The sequence below is a fragment of the Jaculus jaculus genome, chromosome 1 (genome assembly GCF_020740685.1).
Source record: "Jaculus jaculus isolate mJacJac1 chromosome 1, mJacJac1.mat.Y.cur, whole genome shotgun sequence".
In the NCBI taxonomy this organism is placed as follows: domain Eukaryota; kingdom Metazoa; phylum Chordata; class Mammalia; order Rodentia; family Dipodidae; genus Jaculus; species Jaculus jaculus.
The window spans coordinates 9389664-9412594 of NC_059102.1; the positions used below are offsets into that span (position 1 = coordinate 9389664).

At 46.1% G+C, this 22931-nt stretch overlaps 1 protein-coding gene across 2 annotated transcripts in view; it reads right to left on the reverse strand.

Annotated features, from left to right (window-relative positions):
• LOC101615351 (phospholysine phosphohistidine inorganic pyrophosphate phosphatase) overlaps positions 1-22931 on the reverse strand; it is a 158910-nt gene that overhangs the window by 115759 nt on the left and 20220 nt on the right. For both annotated transcript variants that reach the window (XM_045157941.1, XM_004659265.2), the window contains exons 2-3: positions 6329-6516; positions 1520-1673 (exon numbers count right to left, since the gene is read on the reverse strand). In XM_045157941.1, coding sequence (XP_045013876.1) covers positions 1520-1673; positions 6329-6516 — 342 coding nt within the window. The remainder of the gene's footprint in view (positions 1-1519; positions 1674-6328; positions 6517-22931) is intronic.

Below are 22931 nucleotides of genomic sequence, written 5' to 3' on the forward strand. Positions count from 1 at the left end.
GCTTTACATGGGTACTGGGGAATCAAACCCAGGTCATTAGGCATTGCAGGCAGGTACCTTAACTGTTGAGCCATCTCTCACCCTAAATGAAGGTGGTTTTTTGGGGAGGAGGGTACCCTACCTCTCAAAAAAAAAAAAAAAAAAGAAAAAAAGAAAACTCAGGAAAAAAGCGAGTGAAAAGTGTGGGCTATAGATGGAAGCAGGCTCGAGCAAACACATAGCTCAAGAGCCCCAACTTCTGTTCTGTTTTAAAAATATTTTAAATTTTATTTATTTATTTGAGAGAAAGAGAAAGAGAGGGAAAGAGGCAGATAGAGAGATATAATGGGCACACCAGGGCTTCTAGCTACTGCAAACGAACTCCAAATGCATGTGACCCTTGTGCATCCACCCAGCTTGTGTAGGTACTGGGAACAGAACCTATATCCTTTGTCTTTGCAGGCAAATGCCTTAACAGCTAAGCCTTCTCTCCAGATCTAAATATTTTTATTTTATTTATTTGAGAGAGAAAGACAGCCAGGTGTGGTAGTGCATATATGCCTTTCATCCCAGCACTTGGGAGGCAGGGGTAGAAGGATTGCCATGAGTTCAAGGCCAACTACATAGTGAATTCCAGGTCAGCCTGGGCTAGAGTGAGATACTACTTCACAAAACCAAAAAAGAGAAAGAGAAAGAGGCAGAGGATGGGTGCATCAGGGCTTCCTGCCACTGTAAATGAACTACAAACGCATGTGCCACTCTGTACATCTGGCTTATATGGGTCCTGGGGAATTGAACCTGGGTCATCCAGCTTTCAGGTTTGGTAAGCAAGCCAGGGCCTTAACCACTGAGCCATCTCTCCAGCCTCTGTGTTCTTTTTTAAATGAGTGTATTAAGAAGGAGGAGCCAATCCCCAGGGAAGGAGGTGATCCCTTCCCTGACTGCCAAGTCCATACGAGTAGGTTGTACATCCTAAGAGAGGGTGCTAGGGGCTCATAAAGTCCTTGAACCCCAAACCCTGGGCTCACTTTTGCACTTAACCAAAGAACTAGGCAAATAAAACTGAGAAGGATTATGATTAAATTACAATAACTCAGGTGTGGCTGGACCCATGGAAGCTGACTAGATTGTGCTAGAGGCTCAGACAGCACAATAACAAAATCATGACTTCAGTGAGGAGCTCAGCATCTAGAACATAATATCCTCCTGGTCTGCAAGCCCATCCGCCCGTCACTACACAGGTAACTCTTGGGACCATTCTGCAACTCCTTGTGCTATATCCTGTGCTAAGGAACCTTCGCCTTTTTTCCTGTGAATGTGGGCAGTCAATGCTTGGTCTCCACAGAGCTCCGTCTGCACTCACATCTCACCCACCCCTGGCCCACTTGGAAGCTTGATCAGCCAGCCCCTAAGTTTCATGAAAGATTATTGGGGGTAGGGGCAATAATGAAGAGAAAAGGCAAGGGAGGGGAGGCACAGCTTCCTTATATTCCTTCTGCACCCCTGGCCTTCATCCTTCTACCCCTTCAGCCAGACTTACCCTTTCCCCAGGGATATGAGCACAGGGTTCTCCAGCTCCATGAGCACCTGGAAGGCTTTGTTCATGTTCTGGTAGGAAAAGCCTTCGCCAGCATCTGCTATCACAACACAATTTGGGTTGGAAGTGTCAATGTGATCAAATTCTGAACGGACTCCTGGAAAGAGAGAAGAAAACCGTCAAGCCCAGGATGACGTGGCCTCCTCCCAGCTCCCACAGAGCACCCCTCTCCACCAGGCCAGCCTGGCCCATTCCCCTTTTCTGTTTAATTAAATTTCTTTTTAAAGATTTTTTTTTCCAGAGAGAGAACTGGTGTGCCAGGGCCTCAGCCACTGCAATTGAACACCAGGTAGTTGTGCCACCTAGTGGGCATGTGCGACCTTGTGGTTGCCTCACCTTTGTGTGACTGGCTTATGTGGGATCTGGAGAGCCGAACATGGGTCCTTAGGTTTCACAGGCAAGCGCCTTAACCACTAAGCCATCTCTCCAGCCCTAATTAAATTACTTTGAGCACATGCTACTACTTTCTGATCCTCATACCTGCTATTGGATTGGACAAGAAAGAAGTGTCATTCCTATTGGCTCCTCAGTGACAGAGCTTGTGAGAAGGATGCTATGTCTTGTGTCACTTGGACCACTCACCACTTGGCTGCTGAGATCTCCACAGGGTCTCTACCTATGCTGATGCTCCACCCTACTCTCAGCCTGTCCTGGTCTCTGGTTCCCTTCAACACAACTAGCTCCATGGCTCCCTTGGGCAGGTCCACACAAGTAGCAGGAAACCCACACTTTGCATTTGAGACTGACATTCCTCTGGAGAACACAGATTCCCAACAGCAAGATGAAATGAGGCCGCTTGCAACCCTGGGGATTAACACTGCTGACCCCAGACCGAAATAGCAGTCACTACATTTCAGGTGAACCCACATATGCCCTGAGAATTCTACTCACAGGTCCCCCAGAAGGGTCTCGTTCTCTCTCCTTCTTTGCCCTTCCTACTGTCAATGAAAGTAAGGAAGGTTGCAAGGATTAAGTAGAGCTGTTGGCCCTGTGTCTTCAGGTCTTACAGGAAATGTGTCGTCATCTTCTGCATTAACACAAATTGAAGGAGTAGCCTTGGACCACTTTCTACCCACCAGAGTGGTGGGAATGGAAAGGACTCACACCACCAAGTGCTGGTGAGGGCCCACAGCAGATGCAGGGGGCTGGCCATTTCTTAGAAATCTGAGCATATATGTGCCTTTGCTATGGCCCAACAGTTCCCTCCTAGGTAGTCACCCCAAAGAACTATGGAGTAATAATGTTCGTAGCAGATGTATTTAGAAGAGCCTACAAGTGGGATACACCCAGGCATTCATCAACAGTGAACAGATCAACACGCCGTGGTTTGTTCACTCAGTGGTACAGAGAAGTATGGATACAGACACTGACCATGTGATGACTCTCAAAAACACTCCCCTGGCCAAAGGAACCTGATGAAAAAATGGCTCACTCAGCAAGCCTGGCTTGCTCTGCACACTCCAGAGAAAGGCCAGTCTTCAGGACCTGCCTTCGGCCAGGCTGAGGAAGAAAGAACTCCTGGACGCTGCAAAGTCCTGCTCAACAGGAGGAGCCCACACACCTGTGGTCCTGAGGCACATGGGGTCGAGGGCTGCAGAGGGAGCAACTGCAGTCAGCCACATGAGGACTAGCTGCTTGCATGACCCATCTGAGGGCACTGAGGCCCCTGTGACCATCCTTGTTGCCAACACTTGCACTGTCACCCTTCACTGCTGAGACGACAAAACACATCCCAACAGACTCCACTGTAATGGACAACTGGATCCTCAAGCCTGACTTCTGGCCTCTGATCCATGCATCTCCTCTCCGAGCTGAGTACAGCTGTGACCCTTCACTATACCCGACTCCAATCCTGAAAGCAATGTCCTTCTAGAGCCAAGGATCTCTTCCAAGGAATCATGGGGGCCAGGGCTGATTTGGAGGACCTTAGCACAATCATACATTGTGCAATTCCCTTCATATGAAATTCAAGAACAGGTGTAATGGAAAATATAAAAACAATGTCTGTCACTCAGGGGACAGGAGTGGGGACTTGAAAGGCACACAGGAAGCATTGGGGTAATGATAATAGAGATCTTGGGGGTACTGGGTTACACAGGTATAAGCACTTGTCAAAACTCAGCAAAGGAGCCAGGTGTGGTGGTGCACGCCTTTAATCCCAGCACTTGGGAGGCAAAAGTAGGAGGATCACTGTGAGTTCAAGGCCACCCTGAGACTACATAGTGAATTCCAGGTCAGCATGGGCTAAAGTGAGACCCTACCTTGAAAAACCAAAACCAAAAAGAAAAAAACTCAGCACAGGAACAGTAGAGGGTGGAACTCTTCATGGTATGTAAATCACCATTACCAGAAAGAACTGTGAATGGAGGGTGGGAAGATTGCTCAGAGGCTAAAGGTGTTTGATTGGCTGCTGGCCTGCCCAGCTACCCACGTAAACCAAATGCAAAAAGTGGCACAAGCATCTGGCATTCAATTACAGTGGCAAGAGGCCTTGATGTGCACATACACCCACATATGCAAATAAATGAATGAGTTTTGTTTTGTTTTGTTTTTTCCCGAGGTAGGGTCTCATCTAGCCCAGGCTGACCTGGAATTCACTATGGAGTCTCAGGGTGGCCTCAAACTCATGGTGATCCTCCTACCTCTGCCTCCCGAGTGCTGGGATTAAAGGTGTGCGCCACCACACCCGGCTACTGAATGAATTTTTTTTTTTTAAAAAATGAAATACTGTGAACAAATTCTGAACTTTGGTTAATCGTTAACTAACATAATTAGGGGAAATTCACAAATGTCTATAATTTACTCTGGATTGAATTAAAAAAATATCAAGTATATGTAATTGGAAGCATGGGTAAATACAATACAGCTAAGAAAATGCCATAAAATATCATTTTCCACATCAAGAAAACTGGTGTAAAAATAATCCAATAAGCCTGTCGAGGCTTGCTGTTGTTTTTCAGTGTGTGTGCAGTGCGTGTGGTGTGGCGTGTGTCACATCAAGCGCCCCTTGCGTCCAGATGTGGAAGTCACTTGAAACGGAGTCGCCCCTGACCCCAGGTTTCTGTTTTCAGTCAGGCGAGCTGACCAGTGAACCCCAGCAGCTTTCCCGTCTCCACTCTCACAAGACCGAGGTTCCCGGTGTGCTTGGCCATGCCACGCTTTTCATGTGGGTGCTGGGTATCGAACGCAGCCCCTGATGCTTGTGCAGCAAGTGTTCTTACTTACTGAGCCATTTCTCCAGCCCTGAAGTTTTTTCATTATAAAATGCGGTGGGGTGGGGCGGGAGGACACGTCAACAGTAAAACTTGAAAAACATCCAAGTCTGGAAGCACAGGTACATGTATTGAGCACACGGGAGAGGGAGCGAGCCCGCCTCTCTCCTCCAGCCCCACGGCCTTCGGGGTCACTGCAGCTCCCCTCCGGCTCTCCCACCTCCACTCCCATGTCTACACCCCTTTTCCCAGGGTGAGGGAGATAAAGTTTTCTAAAGACATTGGCAGGGTTCCTACTCTATAGAGAAAGGATGCTAGTTACAAACAAGATTTTTAAAGGCTGGGCATGTTGCCCTGAATTGGCACCAGGGCCATTGATTTCATCCTTATGCCTTCCAGGAAGCGCCCTCTACCTCCAAGAGCTCCTCTCCCGCCCCAGGAATGAGAAAAGCAGCCTGTCTCTGCCCAGTGGCTCATGAAAATGAAAACAGCAAGTGCAGAGGAAGGAAGGCAGACCGAGGTGTCCTAGATTCCAAAGTACTGCCACTCCTTGTTCTTTTTAAATCTTCACCAGATCCTATGGCTCCTTCGGCTCAGCTCCCCAGAAGTTCCCCACTGAGGGTCAAAAGATCTCTGGCCTTGCATTCACACCAAAATTTGAATCCAAAACTTGTTCCAGGGCTGGAGAAATGGCTTAGTGGTTAAGGTGCTTGCCTACAAAGCCAAAGGACTCAAGTTCAATTCCCTAGGACCCATGTAAGCTAGATGCACAAGGGGCACATGCATCTGGAGTTCATTTTCAATGGCTGGAGGCCCTGGCACGCCCATTCTCTCTCCCTCTCTCTGCCTATTTTTTTTTCTCTCTCTCTCAAATAAATAAAGAAAAATAAAATAGTTTTTAAAAACTTAAAAAAAAAACAAACTTGTTCTCGAGAGATAGAGGTAGGATTGCTGAGAGTTCAAGGCCACCTGAGACTACATAATAATTCCAGGTCAGCCTGGGCTAGAGTGAGACCCTACCTTGAAAAACCAAAAAAATCAAACAAACGAACAAAACAAAACTTGTTCCTATAACCATTTATAAGCTGCAACAAAGATTGGGGCTGGGTGTCACAGACAGGGTTCAAGGCTACAGACACCAGACATTAGAAAGCTACAGACTATAGACCACAATCCAGGTCTCCTCTCCTCTCCCCTCCCCTCCCCTCCCCTCCCCTCCCCTCTCCTCTCTCTCCCCTCTCCCCTCCCCTCTCTCTCCTTTCTGTCTCTGTCTCATTATCAAAGAAAATCCAGTCTATTTTTTCCAGGACCATTCTGTGGCTGGCTTCTAACCACCCTTTGAGACTGGGGCCCGGAGGGCACCCTGCTCCTACCTTGCGGCCAGCAGAAAGTGCGAAGACATCTGTACCCTATAAGGCCACAGTGTCATGGCGAAAGTCAGGCTTTACCTTTGGGCCCCGAGTAGGAATGGAGGCCCTCCCCCCAGCTCCCGCCCTGCAAAGGATGCACCTTCACCCCATGGGGTCCCAGGCAGGCCTACCATCATGGATAAGCAGGTGTGGCCGCAGGCCTCGCTCCTTCAGGATCTGACAGGTGGCCGGTGCCGGGGCGGTCACCTCTCCCTCTGAGATGTCGAATCCCAGCCGCTGAAGCAGCCCCACCAGCTCCGCCCGGGGCTTCTGCGACTCATTGGTGCAGAATCTCACCTTCAGCGGGGAACGTTTCAGCCTGGGGTGTGGAGACACAGGGAGACTGTGTTCAGCTCACAGCATGGTCTTGTGGGAAGGGACACAGGGAGGAACACTTTCCCAAGGACAACCAGTCAAGTCCCAGAGCGGGCCAGGACATGGTCGAGTGCCTGAGGTGTCCAGGCTAGGAGTTCGTAGCTGGAGTAGACCTCTTCTAACAGGCCCCAGACCAGGCCCCACAACTTCCTGTCCATCCACACTGTCTGAGCCACCTACCATCCGCCCGGTCTCTCCACTGGACCTCTGCTTGTGAACACTGCCCCTCCGTGTGGGATATGTCATCTTTCCACCTGAGTCACTTCTATGTCGCACCCGCAGACCCATTTGCCACCCTCTACCATACCATCCTACTTTGTCTGGCTAGAGGTCACCTCAAAATGTCCACAGCTATGTTGCTGTGTTGTGCCACAGCACTGGGCACCTGCATTTTGCCATGTCCATGCCTCATTAACTCTGGATGGTTCCCCACAAGCATGAGGCAGAAGGACCAGCCAAGGTATGTCTTCTCATCATTGTCAATTGAGAAAGGTCTATCAGAGGCCTGGGGAGATGGCTCAGTGGTTAAAGGCACTTACTTGCAAAGACTGTTGGCCTAGGTTCAACTCCCCAGTACCTATGTAAAGCCAGATACTCAAAGTAGCACATGCATCTAAATTCATTTGCAGCGACAAAGGCCTTGGTGCACCCACATTCCCCCCTCCTCCACTCTCTCTCTCTCTCTCTCTCTGCCCCCAAACAAACCAATGAAAAATACTTTTAAAGTTTAGAGAAATTTTGTTAGATTAAGAGAAGGGAAGAGGAGAGTACAGAGAGCATCTAACCATGAGAAGGCAGGAGGGGTAAAGCCTACCTAGAGACCCAAATTGGGATCATTTGTAGATTCTGAATGGGGGCTGATCTAATCAGTCCTGACTCCAAGTTTTAGGTGCCGAGCTAACCAGCCACAATACCAAGTTCAGGTTTAATTTTTCCAGGAGCAATAATAATAATAATAAATAATTATACTATTATTATTAATTACTATTATATATGTTGGGTCTTGTTTTAGTCCAGGCTGACCTGGAATTCACTATGCAGTCTCAGGGTGGCCTTGAACTCATAGCAATCATTGTACCTCTGCCTTCTGAGTGCTAGGATTAAAGGCATGTGCCACCATGCCAGGCAGAGAGAGAAAGAGAGAATGGGTGTGCCAGACCCTCTAGCCACTGCAAATAAACTCCAGATGAATGGGCCACTTTGTGCATCTAGCTTTACGTGGGTACTTGGGAATCAAACTCCGGTCATTAGACTTTTTAGGCAAGCACCTTAACCAGTGAGAAATCTCTCCATCCCCTAAAAATGTTTCTTGGGAGAAAATTATCTGCCAGAGTCAGGCAACAGGGACCTGGAGAGTTCCAGGATGGACGAGTGGGAGCCCCACCCTGCAAAAACCCAGCATCAAGATTGCATGAAACCAACTTCCAGCAGCATCCTGACCTTTTTCGGAGTGTCCTGCTGGTACTTAGGTGAGTTCTCTGGACCCAAAACCACAAAGCAGATGCTTCAAGAGGCTCCCAGTGAAATGACATTTAACCCCTTTTGGAAATAATCACTGTCTCTGCTAAGCACTGGGAACTGGGCTAGGCATAGACATGTGCTCTGAGCATATACAGCAGCCTTCCCTGGCCATAGTCTGTGTGGGTTGCAGCCACTACTGAATGAAAAGGTCTGCAAGGGAAGGCTACTTGTGACCGGGAGAAGAGGGGCCATGACAGATATAAACTGGGTGAAGGGCAAAGGTCAGCCAACTGGGAAGGAAAGTCTGGGACCTCTCACCAGAAAGCAACCCGGAGCTGAGACCCTCAGTGAGAAGGTGCTAGCTGGTCATGGGAAGAGACGAAGGGATGGCCATTCTGCAGAGGGACGAGTGGATACTGGAGGCAGCTGGCCTGCAGCCCATCTGCACAGGACCGGGAAGCTGAAAGTCCAGGGCCTGCCAGGAGACAGCAGGGAAGCAGCGCACCGAGAAGGAGGGTGCACAAGCAGGCCACACAGGGGACGCAGCTGGGACTGACCTACTGGCTCTCTGGCTCAGATCACAGTTCTCACAAACCTGACTGGCAGGGCGGAGATTATACCTATAGCATCTACATATAGCAAGTGCTGCACTGTAGGAAAATCCCCAGGCTGTATATCCAAAGGCCAAGGACCACTTTTAAGAACTTCGAGGCAAAGAGTACAAGCCCCAGGCCAGCCTGGGCTACACAGAAAACCTGCCTCAAACAAAACAAAACAAATTCCACGCACCTGTAATCCCAGCACTTGAGAGGCCAAGGTAGAATTGTCATGAGTTTGAGGCTAGCCTGGGCTACAGAGTGAGACTCTATCTCAAAAAAGAAAAAAAAAAAACTAACACACAGAAACTCTAGAAAAATTACCCAACTCTGCTGACGATTCCCAAGCTCTGTACTCAGACATGTCCCTAAACATCCACCTCACTGGTCTCCAAAAATGCAGGATGATGTCTTGACTCCAATATAAACTATATGTTTCTATAGTCTATGTAACATACTGATACAGTGTTAAATGCATAGTTCATAGTTTATTAATGAACATACATATGGTAGAGGAACGTATACAACTTGTGTGTGTGTGTCCCCACAGTGTGCATGTGGAGGTCAGAGGACAACCCTGGGTGCTGGTCCTCACCTTCCATCCAGCTGCAGACAGGGTCTCTCGTTTGTCACTATGAATGCTAGACTAGTTGACCCCAGAGCTTCTGGATTCTCGTGACTCTATTTCCCATTGCTGTGGGAACACTGGGATTACAGGTGCATGCTTCCAGCTTTACATGGGTTCTGGGGAACCAAACTCCAGGTGTCAGACTTGTCATCTCCACAGCCCCTCAAGTTTTATCTTTACAGATATGGCCCCAAAGAAGTCCAAAGGTGAATCGAATCTGGGCTATCTATTAGGCTTTGCAAGCAGGCACCTTTAACCACTGAGCCATCGCCCCAGCCCAGGCCCAGGACTGTCTGTCTCGTCTCCTGAAGCTGAGACTCTGGGAACAAGAGCTGATTTCTACCTTACATCACATGGACCCAACACCTGAGGTGCGTTGGGGACAGGATATTGGTGTTCCCTGTCCCTGGGTCCCCTGAGTCCCAGGGTCAAGTCTTTTTTTTTTTTTTTTTTATTAACATTTTCCATGATTATAAAATATATCCCATGGTAATTCCCTCCCTCCCCACCCCCACACTTTCCCATTTGAAATTCCATTCTCCATCATATTACCTCCCCGTTACAATCATTGTAATTACATATATACAATATCAACCTATTAAGTATCCTCCTCCCTTCCTTTCTCCACCCTTTATGTCTCCTTTTCAACTTACTGGCCTCTGCTACTAAGTATTTTCATTCTCACACAGAAGCCCAGTCATCTGTAGCTAGGATCCACATATGAGAGAGAACATGTGGCGCTTGGTTTTCTGGGCCTGGGTTACCTGCCAGGGTCAAGTCTTATAGAAGATTCCTGGGGCACTCTGGCCCAGTACAGTCTTGCAGGCTGAGTGAGCCAAGGAAGAGCAGCCCACTGTGGTGGGTGAGTAGTTAGGCCTTGTTATCTCATGAAGAAAAACGGCCAGTAGCTTGGGATGAATGGAAGGCAGGGCAGGATGAGACATCTGCCCCTAGGAAAAAATGGTGTCTCCAAGTGGGAAAGGGGGCAGGTCCACTCCAGTGCTCAACCCCATCAACCACACTCTGCAATGTCGGCTCTACCCTTTTTCCATTCATTTTTCTTTCCTGATAATATTGGATCTCCAATCTTCCAGATTATGTGTTTGTTCATTGTCCTTTGTGAGTTCAGGAACGGGGTATGCTGGGTTCTGCATGGCAATTCAAGTGTTTGGCACTCAACAGGTCCCTGGAAAAGTCTAAATGAACTAACCTGTGGCTTTCCTTAGGCTGTCTCTGACCTGGATCCCCCTTCTAAGTCCCCACAGAAACAGTCAAGCTCCAGTGACCCTGCCAGCCCTGGGATGCCAGGAGGGATTAGGAAGAAACGGTCAATGTACCACTGGCAGCACCTGCAGGAACAGTAACAATGTCTCCTTCCGCCGCCCAGATGATTCATTCTTTTCTTAGTATTTGTCTTTCCTAATCAGAGGTTTATGAATGATCAATTGCACTTGGTGGTTAATTACCCTTCATAAAGATAAGCTTTTTTATTTTTAGATTAGGCAGTTAATATATTGTAACTAATAGCGTCACCTTGTACGTTATGGATGCATCTTCATTGATTGGTGCCTGGAATGTGTGATTCGCACCCAAGTTAATGGAGCAGTTGAGTGAAGAAGTGCAGGGGTCCCAGGAGACTAATTATTGTTAATGGATGATGATGTGACCTTCTCAGAACAGTGAGCAATTGGTGTGGCAGCGAGATGGCACAGCCTCACATCTGTCACTCCAGACACAACTTCAGATGAGAGAGGGAGGGACTAGTCAAGCCCATCTCCTTTGAGATACCAACATGAGTTTGCCTTTCCAAAGCTTTTCTTTTCTCTTTCTTCATTCATTCATGTATTCACTTTTTTAAAAATGTAGAGTCTCAAGCTATCCAACCAAGGCTGACCTGAAACTCACTCTGTAGTTCTGACCACAAACTCATGTGATCCTCCGGCCTCAGCCTCCTACGTCCTACAGTTGTAAACGTGAGTCACTGCACCCAGCTTGAGATTTCCGAATGTAGACCCCAGTTTTAATGACGGAATCCAAAATGATATGGTGGGAATGTTGTGGGTAGTGCCTCTTCATACCACCACCATGATGGGCCACTAGAAGCCTTTTCTGATCACCAAGAGCCAGTCCCAGGCAGGCTTTTCGTTATTTAAAATCACGAAAAATAGGGCTGGAGAGGTATCTTAGCAGTCAAAGGCACCTGGTTGCAAAGCCTGACTGCCTGGGTTCGACTCCCCGGTACCCATGTGAAGCCAGATGCACAAATGGCACATGGGTTTAGAGTTTGTTTGCAGTGGCAGGAAGCCCTGCCACATCCACACACACACACACACACACACACACACACACACACACACACACACTACTCTCTCTCAAATAAATATTTAAAATAAGATCAGATCACTGAAAATAAAAGGCAGTGGTCATTGTTCTACTAAAGCAGTACAACATTAATACAAGGTCACAAGTCTTATCTCTAGGAAGTACTGGGACTTTGTTCAGTGCCCATGACCTGAACTCATCCTCACACCCTTAGGGTGGGTGGGGCCCTGCTTACTGACCTTCACTAGGTACCAGCTGACTGAGTAAATGCATCCGCTGCCCAAGAGGCTGTTTCCCTCCAGCTGACATGACAAGATGTGAGGTCCCAGCTCTGCCCCGCCATGTATGCCTGTCATCATGAAACTTTCCTCACGACTTTAAGTTAAAATCGACCCTTTCCAGCCAGGCGTGGTGGTGCATGCCTTTAATCCCAGCACTCAGGAGGCAGAGGTAGGAGTTCAAGGCCAGCCTGGGGCTACAGAGGAAGTTCCAGATCAACCTGGGCTAGAGTGAGAGCCTACCTCAGAAAAAACCAAAACACCCTTTCCTCCATCAGCTGCTTTCGGTGGGGTGTCTGTTCCAGCAAGGCAAAGGTAACAAACTACGGCACGCTAATCGGGGATGTTCAACCACTTCCAGCATCCGCAGAGAGAAGCGCGCGTGTCTAAGCCGCACAGTCAGCAGTAGACAGAGAGCACGGGGCTGCCTCTTTGTCTGGCAGTGCGGATGGACGGGCAGGCGCCATATGCTATATGCTATAGACATGGCCTTGGGAGGGTGGGGACACAGGAATGCCAGATCACCAGAAGGGGCAAGCAGCCTTGGCTTCCACAGAGCTGCAGAAGAGTTCCTTCAGAGTGGGATTGAGGCTGCAGGGACACCCCAGCACCCGGGATTCCTGGGGGTGATAGGCCTTCTTCAGGACCTTGGCTACCCTGACAGCCCATGGCAGGGTCTCGGCTGCTGCCCCTCTCCAGGAGCCCCACTTCCGGCAGCCTGTCTAGATCTTTGAACTGACCTTGACCTCATCATGGCGGGCCAGGACGTGCCTCTGAGTGACAACGTCGCCCGGTGCAATTACCATGCATCAGATGAGCCCGTCCCTTACAAATCACCTCGGACTTTACACATCTGCTGGCTGTCGGCATCTGCCAGGAGCGCTCACCCGAAAATAATGAAAACCCTCTCATTACTGTACCGTGGCAGGTAAAGTGTTAGGACAATTATTGGACATTCTAAGTGACCTTGGGACAGCTCAACAGACTGCCCTCTCTGGCTTGCCAAGGTCTGGGAAGCGAAGCTGGAAAGAGCCATAGGCTGTCCTCAGAAGCAGCCCGAAGTGGAGGCTGGGCAGGACGAGGGAAAGACTAGCCCAGGTCCCTCCCATGGGGTGGGTCCCCCTTCCTTCCAGTCTTAGCATTCGTCCTCTTGTCACCTGGCTTTGCCTCATCTTCCCTGGACCAAATGCTTCTCTCGATCAAGGCCTGATCCATGTCTCACTATTCCCCAAAGCCTGGCCCTAACCTGTACCCACAAAACCTATCCACCTCCAGCACCTGTGTGTCACCAAGACCTCCTTCCTCCTGCTCCTCCACCAGCTCTGGGCTCCTGGAGTCCTGGGCAGTGCCATAGGAACAGAAGGGCTGAGAGGGTCCTAGGGACACTGGTATATGCCCAGCTCATGCCCAGTGACCAGAGCCTTGCTTTACCGGCATGAGCACGGCACTGGGGACATGGAACTGCAAGAAAGCATCATCCTGGTCAAGGTCTCCAAGACCAAAATAAGTCATGATGGCCACCAGGCTATAATGGGGACACAGGGGACACTAGGGGAGAGTACATCCAAGGGACTTGAAGCAGCAGTTTGCAGACTGAAAGTGACAAAGAAGTGAAGTTCAAATGTGGGAAAGAGCTCAAAAGTTCACTGGAGCCCAAGACCAGCAGGGAACAACAGCATGTTTGAGCTGTCCAAAGTCTCCCAGAATTCAGCCCAAAGTGTACCTGGCACAGTACCACACCCCAGGTGACAGATGCTATAACGGGCAAAGCACCTAGCCATGGTGGTTTTAATATAAGCACACATCCCCTATTGGTTCAGGAAGTTTTCTTTTGAGACAAGCCCAACAGACTGGCATCTTTTTTTTTTTATGCAAGAGATTGAGAGAGAGAACAGAGAACTGGCATGACAAGGCCTCAGCCTCCAGATGCTACTGCCTCCTATGTGTGCATGTGCACACTTGCATCATTGTGTCTGGCCTACATGGGACCTGTTAAGTCAAATATGAGTCCTTGGGCTTTGCAGACAAGAGCCTTAACTGCTAAGCCAGCTCTCCAGCTTGACTCAAGTTTTTTGTTTATTTTTTTGTTTTTTGAAGTAGGGTTTCACTCTAGCTCAGGCTGACCTGGAGTTCACTATGTAGTCTTAGGGTGGCCTTGAACTCATGGTGATCCTCCCACCTCTGTCTCCCCAGTGCTGGGATTAAAAAGCCTGCACCAGCACCCCAGGCAACTCAGGTATTTTTGAATCAGCTTCCTACTTAGCCTTCAGCAGGTGGAGGCCTGCTGGAGGAGGTGTGTCACTGGGGTGGATCTTGAGGTATGTAGAAAACCAGCTTGAGGTTCCGGTTAAGATAGTGGCGTAGGTACCACGCCAAAGCAGCCTAGGGGGGAAAAAAGACCAAAAAAAACTCAGCAAAATACACACTTTTACTGAAAAGTGAGGTGTATAGGAAATTGAAGTGGCAGCAGAGAAGTAGAAGAGATCCAGAGCATCCAGAGCCTGCACAGGTGGGAAAAGCGGCTTCGGCAGCTTGGCCAACCGCCTCGGCCGCAGCGCACCAGAAAGCCGCCAGGCTCGGCTCGAGCCGCAGGAAAAGCCAGGTGCGGGATTTTCCCCTCACACCGCGCTCTCCGCAACTCAGGAAATGTGAGGGGAGAGCGGCCATGAGCAGCGGAGGAGCAGACCGCGAGGTAGAAGAACACGTGGAGCAGCGAGACAACCAGAGCAGCCGCGGCTCCCTCCCCTCCCCCACCGCCTGAGCCCAGCTCCAGCGAACACAGCAGCGGCCTGGGACCCGGCCACACCAACAGCAGGACCCAAGCAGGAGCAGAGTTCGGCAGCAACATCAGCAGCCCCAGCAGCAGCAGACCCAGGAGTGGCAACAGCGGCAGACTCGGCAGCAGCAGCTTCAGGGGGAGCAGCGGCAGTGGACACAGCAGCAGCAGCTTCAGCAGCAGTGGTGGCTCCAGCAGTGGCAGCTACAGCAGCAGCAGAGGCAGCAGCAGCGGTGGGTCCAGCAGCAACACCTTCAGCAGCAGTGGCTACAGCCCAGCAGGGGCAGCTTGAGCAGCAGCAGTTCCAGCAGCAGGGGTGCTGATCTGCAGGGCCACACTTGCCAGGCTTGGTTGGCCCCGCAGGAAAAGCAAGTGCCCAGCTCCAGAAATCAGAACAGCAGCCCAATGACCCAGGCAGCAACTTGACTGAGACCAAAATCATCCAAGGTAACTGGGATTGCACCAGGGAAGGGTCTCACTTGGTCGCAAGCTGACGTGGATCCCTCAACAGACCAGAAATCTTAACCTTTTTGTTGACAGAGGATCTGGTCGTTATAATAACTACTCTTGCATACATACTCAGGGCTGTTTTTGATTGAATGTGTACAGTGTTTAGTTAAATTTTAGAATCTACCTGTATTTTATTCCACTCAGCCTGCTTGAATACTCCTATAGCAGGGAAACTCAACCCCTAAGAACATCTTTGTAGATACTCTGAGAGTCTTAAGAGCCACACCTAACACCTTAAGGTTCTACCCTGAAAATATATTACATCAAATCAATTGATACAGCTAAGAATACACAGCTAGCTAGAAAATCCAAGCATTAACTTAATCCAAGATGCAAAAATATATACACTATAACACAAGAAACACTAAAAAGCAAGACGATATAAATCCACCTAAAAGCATTAATGCATCAGAAATGTCCTCCAGTGAGAAAGAGTTAGAGGAAATGCCTGAGAAAGAGTTCAAAAGAATGATTATAAATATGTTCAAAGAGGTCAAAGAACACACGAAAACAATCAAAGAAGAAATCAAAGAGGAAATCAAAGGAATCAAAGAAGATGCAGGACACCAATTTAATGAAATAAAGAAGGCAATACAAGACATAAATAGGGAAATAGAAATAATAAAGAAAAACCAGTCAGAATTACTAGCAATGAAGAACACAGTTAATGAAATAAAAAACTCTGTAGAAAATCTCACCAGTAGGATGGATGAGGGAGAGGACAGAATATCTAAGCTAGAAGACCAGGTGGCAGACCTAATGCAGTCCAACAAAGAGAAAGACAAACTTATAGAAAAGTATGAGTGGGAATTTCAAGATATTCGGGACACTATGAAAAGATCCAATATAAGAATTCAGGGCATAGTAGAAGGAGAAGAACTCCAATCCAAAGGCATAGTAGGCATCTCCAACAAAATCATAGAAGAAAATTTCCCCCAAATTGGGAAAGAGGTGCCAATGCAGATACAGGAAGCCTTTAGAACCCCAGCCAGACAAAACCCAGAAAGAACCTCTCCTCACCATATTATAATCAAACTTCCAAACACACACACAAAAGAAAAAATACTGAAAGCAGTTAGAGAGAAAAATCAAGTTACCTACAAAAGCAAGCCCATCAGGATTACAGCAGATTATTCAACACAAACTTTTAAAGCCAGAAGGGCTTGGAGTGATATATTCCAAGTTCTGAAAGATAACAACTGTCAACCAAGGTTACTTTATCCTGCAAAGTTATCCATTCAAATAGATGGAGAAATAAAGACATTCCATGACAAAAACAGGTTAAAGGAGTATTTGAAGACAAAACCAGCTCTACAGAAAATACTTGATAGAATCCTCCAAGCTGAACAAAAGGAAAAGCACACATATAAGGAACCTAGAAAAAACAAGCAATACTCAAATACTAGTTAACAGAAGAGAGTACAGGTAGAACCAGAAACACACACACACACAAAAATGGCAAACACAAATACACACCTTTCAATAATATCTCTTAATATCAACGGTCTCAATGCCCCAACGAAAAGACATAGATTTGCAGACTGGGTTAAAAAGCAGGATCCTACAATTTGTTGTCTCCAAGAAACTCACCTTTCTACAAAGGATAGACATTATCTTAGGGTGAAAGGTTGGAAGACGGTGTTTCAAGCAAATGGGCCTAGAAAACAAGCAGGGGTGGCTATCCTAATATCAGACAGGGTAGACTTTAGTCTGACGTTAGTCAAGAAAGATAAGGAAGGTCACTTTATATTGATTAAGGGCACACTCCAACAGGAGGACATTACAATCCTAAACATATATGCACCTAACATGGGGGCTCCCAAATTCATCAAACAAACACTATTAGAACTAAGGTCACAGATAACACCAAACACAGTGGTGGTGGGTGACTTTAACACCCCACTCTCATCAATTGACAGGTCATCCCAGGAAAAAATAAACAGAGAGGCATCTGGACTAAATGAGGTCATAGAAGGAATGGACCTAACAGATATATACAGGACATTTCATCCAAAGGCTGCAGAATATACATTCTTTTCAGCAGCACATGGAACATTCTCTAAAATAGACCATATATTAGGACACAAAGCAAATCTTAACAAATTCAGGAAAATTGAAATAATTCCTTGCATTCTATCTGACCACAATGGAATTAAACTACAAATCAGTAGCAAGAAAGGCTATAGACCATACACAAAATCATGGAAACTAAACAATACACTACTAAATGATGAATGGGTCAATGAAGAAATCAAAAAGGAAATCAAAAAATTTATAGAGTCAAATGATAATGAGAACACAACATACCAAAATCTCTGGGACACAATGAAGGCAGTTCTAAGAGGTAAATCTATAGCCTTAAGTGCCTATATTAAGAAATTAGAAAGGTCGCAAGTAAACGACCAAATGCTTCGCCTTAAAGCCTTGGAAAAAGAAGAACAAGGCAAACCAAAAATCAGTAGACGGGAAGATATAATAAAGATTAGGGCAGAAATTAATGAAATAGAAACAAAAAGAACAATCCAAAGAATTAATGAAACAAAGAGTTGGTTCTTCGAAAGGATAAACAAGATTGATAAACCCTTAGCAAATCTGACCAAAAGAAAGAGAGAAGAGACACAAATTAATAAAATCAGAGATGAAAAAGGTAACATCACAACAGATTCCAGAGAAATTCAAAAAATCATAGGGACATACTATAAAAGCATATACTCCACAAAGTATGAAAATCTGAAAGAAATGGATGATTTCCTTGATCTATATGACCTACCTAAATTAAATCAAAATGAGATTAATCACTTAAATACATCTATAACAAACATGGAGATCCGAACAGTTATCAATAATCTCCCAACTAAAACAAGCCCAGGCCCAGATGGATTCACTGCTGAATTTTACCAGACTTTTAAGGAAGAGCTAACACCATTGCTTCTTAAGCTTTTCCAGGAAATAGAAAAAGAAGGAATTCTACCAAACTCCTTCTATGAGGCCAGCATCACCCTGATACCAAAACCAGGCAAAGATAGAACAAAAAAAGAAAATTACAGACCAATCTCCCTCATGAACATAGATGCAAAAATTCTCAACAAAATATTGGCAAACAGAATACAAGAATATATCAAAAAGATCATTCACCCTGACCAAGTAGGCTTTATCCCAGAGATGCAGGGATGGTTCAACATACACAAATCTATAAATGTAATACATTACATAAACGGGTTGAAGGACAAAAATCACATGATCATCTCATTAGATGCAGAGAAAGCATTTGACAAAATCCAACATCCCTTCATGATAAAAGTCCTACAGAGACTGGGAATAGAAGGAACATATCTCAATATAATAAAAGCTATTTATGACAAGCCTACAGCCAACATATTACTAAGTGGGGAAAAACTGGAAGCTTTTCCACTAAAATCAGGAACAAGACAAGGGTGTCCACTGTCCCCACTTTTATTTAATATAGTTCTGGAAGTCTTAGCCATAGCAATAAGGCAAGAGACACACATAAAAGGGATACAAATTGGAAAGGAAGAAATCAAGTTATCATTATTTGCAGATGACATGATTCTATACATAAAAGAGCCTAAAGATTCTACTAGCAAGCTGTTAGAGCTGATCAAAACCTACAGCCATGTAGCAGGATACAAAATAAATACACAGAAATCAGTAGCCTTCATATATGCTAACAACAAACACACAGAGGATGAAATCAGAATCACTCCCATTCACAATTGCATCAAAAAAAATAAAGTACCTTGGAATAAACCTAACCAAGGAAGTAAAGAATCTATACAATGAGAACTTTAAAACACTCAAGCGAGAAATTGCAGAAGACACTAGAAAGTGGAGAAACATCCCTTGTTCCTGGATTGGAAGAATCAATATTGTGAAAATGGCAATCTTACCTAAAGCAATCTACACATTTAATGCAATCCCTATCAAAATTCCAAAGGCTTTCTTCATGGAAATAGAAAAAACAATCCAAAAATTCATTTGGAATCACAAAAAACCTCAAATATCTAAAATAATACTGAGCAACAAAAAAGAGGCTGGTGGTATCACCATACCTGATTTTAACCTATACTACAGAGCCATAGTAACAAAAACAGCATGGTACTGGCACAAAAACAGACATGTAGATCAGTGGAACAGAATAGAGGACCCAGATGTAAGCCCAAGTAGCTATAGCCACCTGATATTCGATAAAAATGCCAAAAATACTCATTGGAGAAGAGACAGCCTCTTCAGCAAATGGTGTTTTGAAAACTGGATATATATCTGCAGAAGGATGAAAATAGATTCTTCTCTCTCTCCATGCACAAGAATTAAGTCCAAATGGATTAAAGACCTTAACATCAGACCGGAAACTCTGAAACTGCTAGAGGAAAAAGTAGGGGAAACCCTTCAACATATTGGTCTTGGCAAAGACTTTCTGAATACAACCCCAATTGCTCAGGCAATAAAACCACAGATTAACCACTGGGACCTAATGAAATTACAAAGATTTTGCACCGCAAAGGACACAGTGAAAAAAGCAAAGAGGCAACCTTCGCCAGCTATATATCTGATAGAGGATTAATATCTAGGATATACAAAGAACTCAAAAAGTTAAATAATAAGGAATCAAACAAGCCAATCAAAAAATGGGCTATGGAGCTAAATAGAGAGTTCTCAAGGGAAGAAATACGAATGGCATATAAGCATCTAAAAAAATGTTCTACGTCACTAATCAGGGAAATGCAGATTAAAACTACATTGAGATTCCATCTCACTCCTGTCAGATTGGCCACCATCATGAAAACAAATGATCATAAATGTTGGCGGGGATGTGGAAAAAAAGGAACCCTTCTACACTGCTGGTGGGAATGCAATCTGGTCCAGCCATTGTGGAAAACAGTGTGGAGGTTCCTAAAACAGCTAGAGATTGATCTACCATATGACCCAGCTATAGCACTCCTAGGTGTATATCCAAAGGACTCATCTCATTTCCTTAGAAGTACGTGCTCAACCATGTTTATTGCTGCTCAATTTATAATAGCTGGGAAATGGAACCAGCCTAGATGTCCCTCAACAGATGAGTGGATAATGAAGATGTGGCACATTTATACAATGGAGTTCTACTCAGCGGTAAAGAAAAATGAAGTTATGAAATTTGCAGAAAAATGGATGGACCTGGAAAGGATTATACTAAGTGAAGTAACCCAGGCCCAGAAAGCCAAGAGCCACATGTTCTCTCTCATATGCGGATCCTAGCTACAGCTGATTGGGCTTCTGTGTGAGAATGAAAATACTTAGTAGCAGAGGCCAGTAAGTTAAAAAGGAGACATAAAGGGAAGAGAAAGGAAGGGAAGAGGATACTTAATAGGTTGATATTGTACATATGTAATTACAATGAATGTAATGGGGAGGTAATATGATGGAGAATGGAATTTCAAATGGGAAAGTGTGGGTGTGGGGAGGGAGGGAATTACCATGGGATATATTTTATAATCATGGAAAATGTTAATAAAAATTTAAAAAATAAAAAAAATTAAAGAAAGAACAAAAAATAAAAGAAAACCAGCTTGAGCTCTGCTGTCTGTCTGTCTCTGTCTGTCTCTGTCTCTCTCCCTCTGTCTCTCTCTCACTCTCTCTCCTATGGCTGTTTGTGCCTGTGGGTGCTGGCTTTTGTCTCTCTGCTATGGATGTGTGGAAGTGAGCCAGCTTCTCCTGCCATGGAGCTTCCCCAGAAATCTGTGAGCCTGAGTTAAGCCCTGTCCTCCCATAAGCTGCTTCTGTTCAAGTATTTACCCAGCAATGTAATAGTAACTGCAACGCTGACCGAAATTCCAGATCAGATGGGCCCATTTGGTACTGGAGAAGCACACACAGGCACGGTTTTCTCCTCCTCAGTCTTCCATGGCTCTAACTGCAGACCTCACTCAGTGTGGGATAGAGGGTGTCACTAATGAAATGGGAAGTAGGGTAGAGAGACATAAGGTCTGTACTTCAGTTAATAGCACCTTGGGGTTGTTATAAAAGGAAATGTACACAGTAGCTCCCCAAGACCCTCAACAAGGGAGATGTAGACAGTAGCTCTCCAAAACCCTCAACAATCCAGAGGGTACAAAGATGATTTCTTTTTTTAAAAAATGTTTTATTTATTTGAGAGAAAGAGAGCATGAAAGAAGAGAGAGAGAGAATATGCATGCCAGGGCCCTCAGCCACTGCAAATAGAAATCCAGATACATATGCCACCTTGTATATCTGGCTTATGTGGATTCTAGGGAATCAAATCTGGGTCCTTTGACTTTGCAGGCAAGAGCCTTAACTGCTAAACCATCCCTTTTCTGTTTTGTTTTCCTGAGACAAGGTCTAGCTATGTGGCCCAGGATAGCTAAACCCCACCCCCGGCCTTGGTCCCCTGAAGGCTAGGATTATAAGTCACCATGCCTGGCTCTCGCGATATTCTTTATATATTTTTTAATTTACTTATTTGCAAGCAGATAGAAATAGAAGAGAAACAGAGAGAATGGGCACACCAGGGCCTCCAGCCTTTGCAAACAAACTCCAGGTGCATGCATTATCTTATGCAGCTGGCTTATGTGGGTACTGGGGAACTGAACTCGCATCCTTAAGCTTCTCAGGCAAATGCCTTAACCACCAAGCCATCTCTCTGGCCCCTCTCATGATATTCTTTTTTTTGAAAAAAAAATATTGTATTTATTTATATGACAGTGAGAAAGGGAGAAAGAGAGAGAGAGAGAGAGAAAGCACGTGCGCACACACAACAGGGCCTCCAGCCACTGCAAACCAACTCCAGACACATGCACTACATTGTGCATCTGGTTAATGTGGGTCCTGGGGAATCGAACCTGGGTCCTTTGGCTTTGCAGGCAAATGCCTTAACCTCTGAGCCATCCCTCCAGCCCTCATGATATTCTTAATACCAGGCTTCCTCAGCAGCACCAGCCACTATGTGAGTCTGGATCTTGGGTACTTCCCTTAAAGACAACAATGGAAATTTTAAAGACATATTTGGAGAATTGAAATCTGCAAAGTACTTATTTGATCTAAGAACACTTTTTTGGTTTTGTTTTGTTTTTTGAGGTAGGGTCTCACTCTAGCCCAGGCTGACCTGGAATTCACTATGTAGTCTCAGGGTGGCCTCGAACTCATGGCGATCCTCCTACCTTTGCCTCCTGAGTGCTGGGATTAAAGGCATGCACCACCATACCCAGCTTTCTAAGAACAAATTTTAAAAAGATGTCAAACTTTTTTTTCAGTAGAAGAATACAGTGATTCACAAGTCAAGGGAGGGCCAAACTAATTTAGGAGTGGGCCAGGCCAGCTCATCAAGGTCTTGGCTTGCAGTCAGGAGCCACAGATGCCAAAGCTGCCACAGGACAGCTTTGCTGGTGTAAACGGGAGTTGGTTTCCTGGGGTCTCACACATGCCCCAGGCGGCTTTGTAATGATAGGCAGGTTCTCGGGGTCCTTGAGTGACAGCCCTGAAGCAGGGCAGCACAAAGTACTCGGCTTTCTGTTCTCCAAGCTGTAGGGCAGAGACATGGTCCCGGCCAGGACACAGACACACCAGGAATCCCTTGCTGACTGGCACCACCATGAGACTCGGAGTGGCATAAGGTCATGAGTCGGGCTAAATCTATTACACCTTTTCTCCTTTTCCCCACAAGGCAGTCAGCCAGCTGCTGCTCCGCCTGGCCCTCCCCGGGCTCCAGGACACTGTTGGGCAGGAGCACATCCACGTGTGGTCAAAATCCAAAATCCGGACCGACAGCAGAGA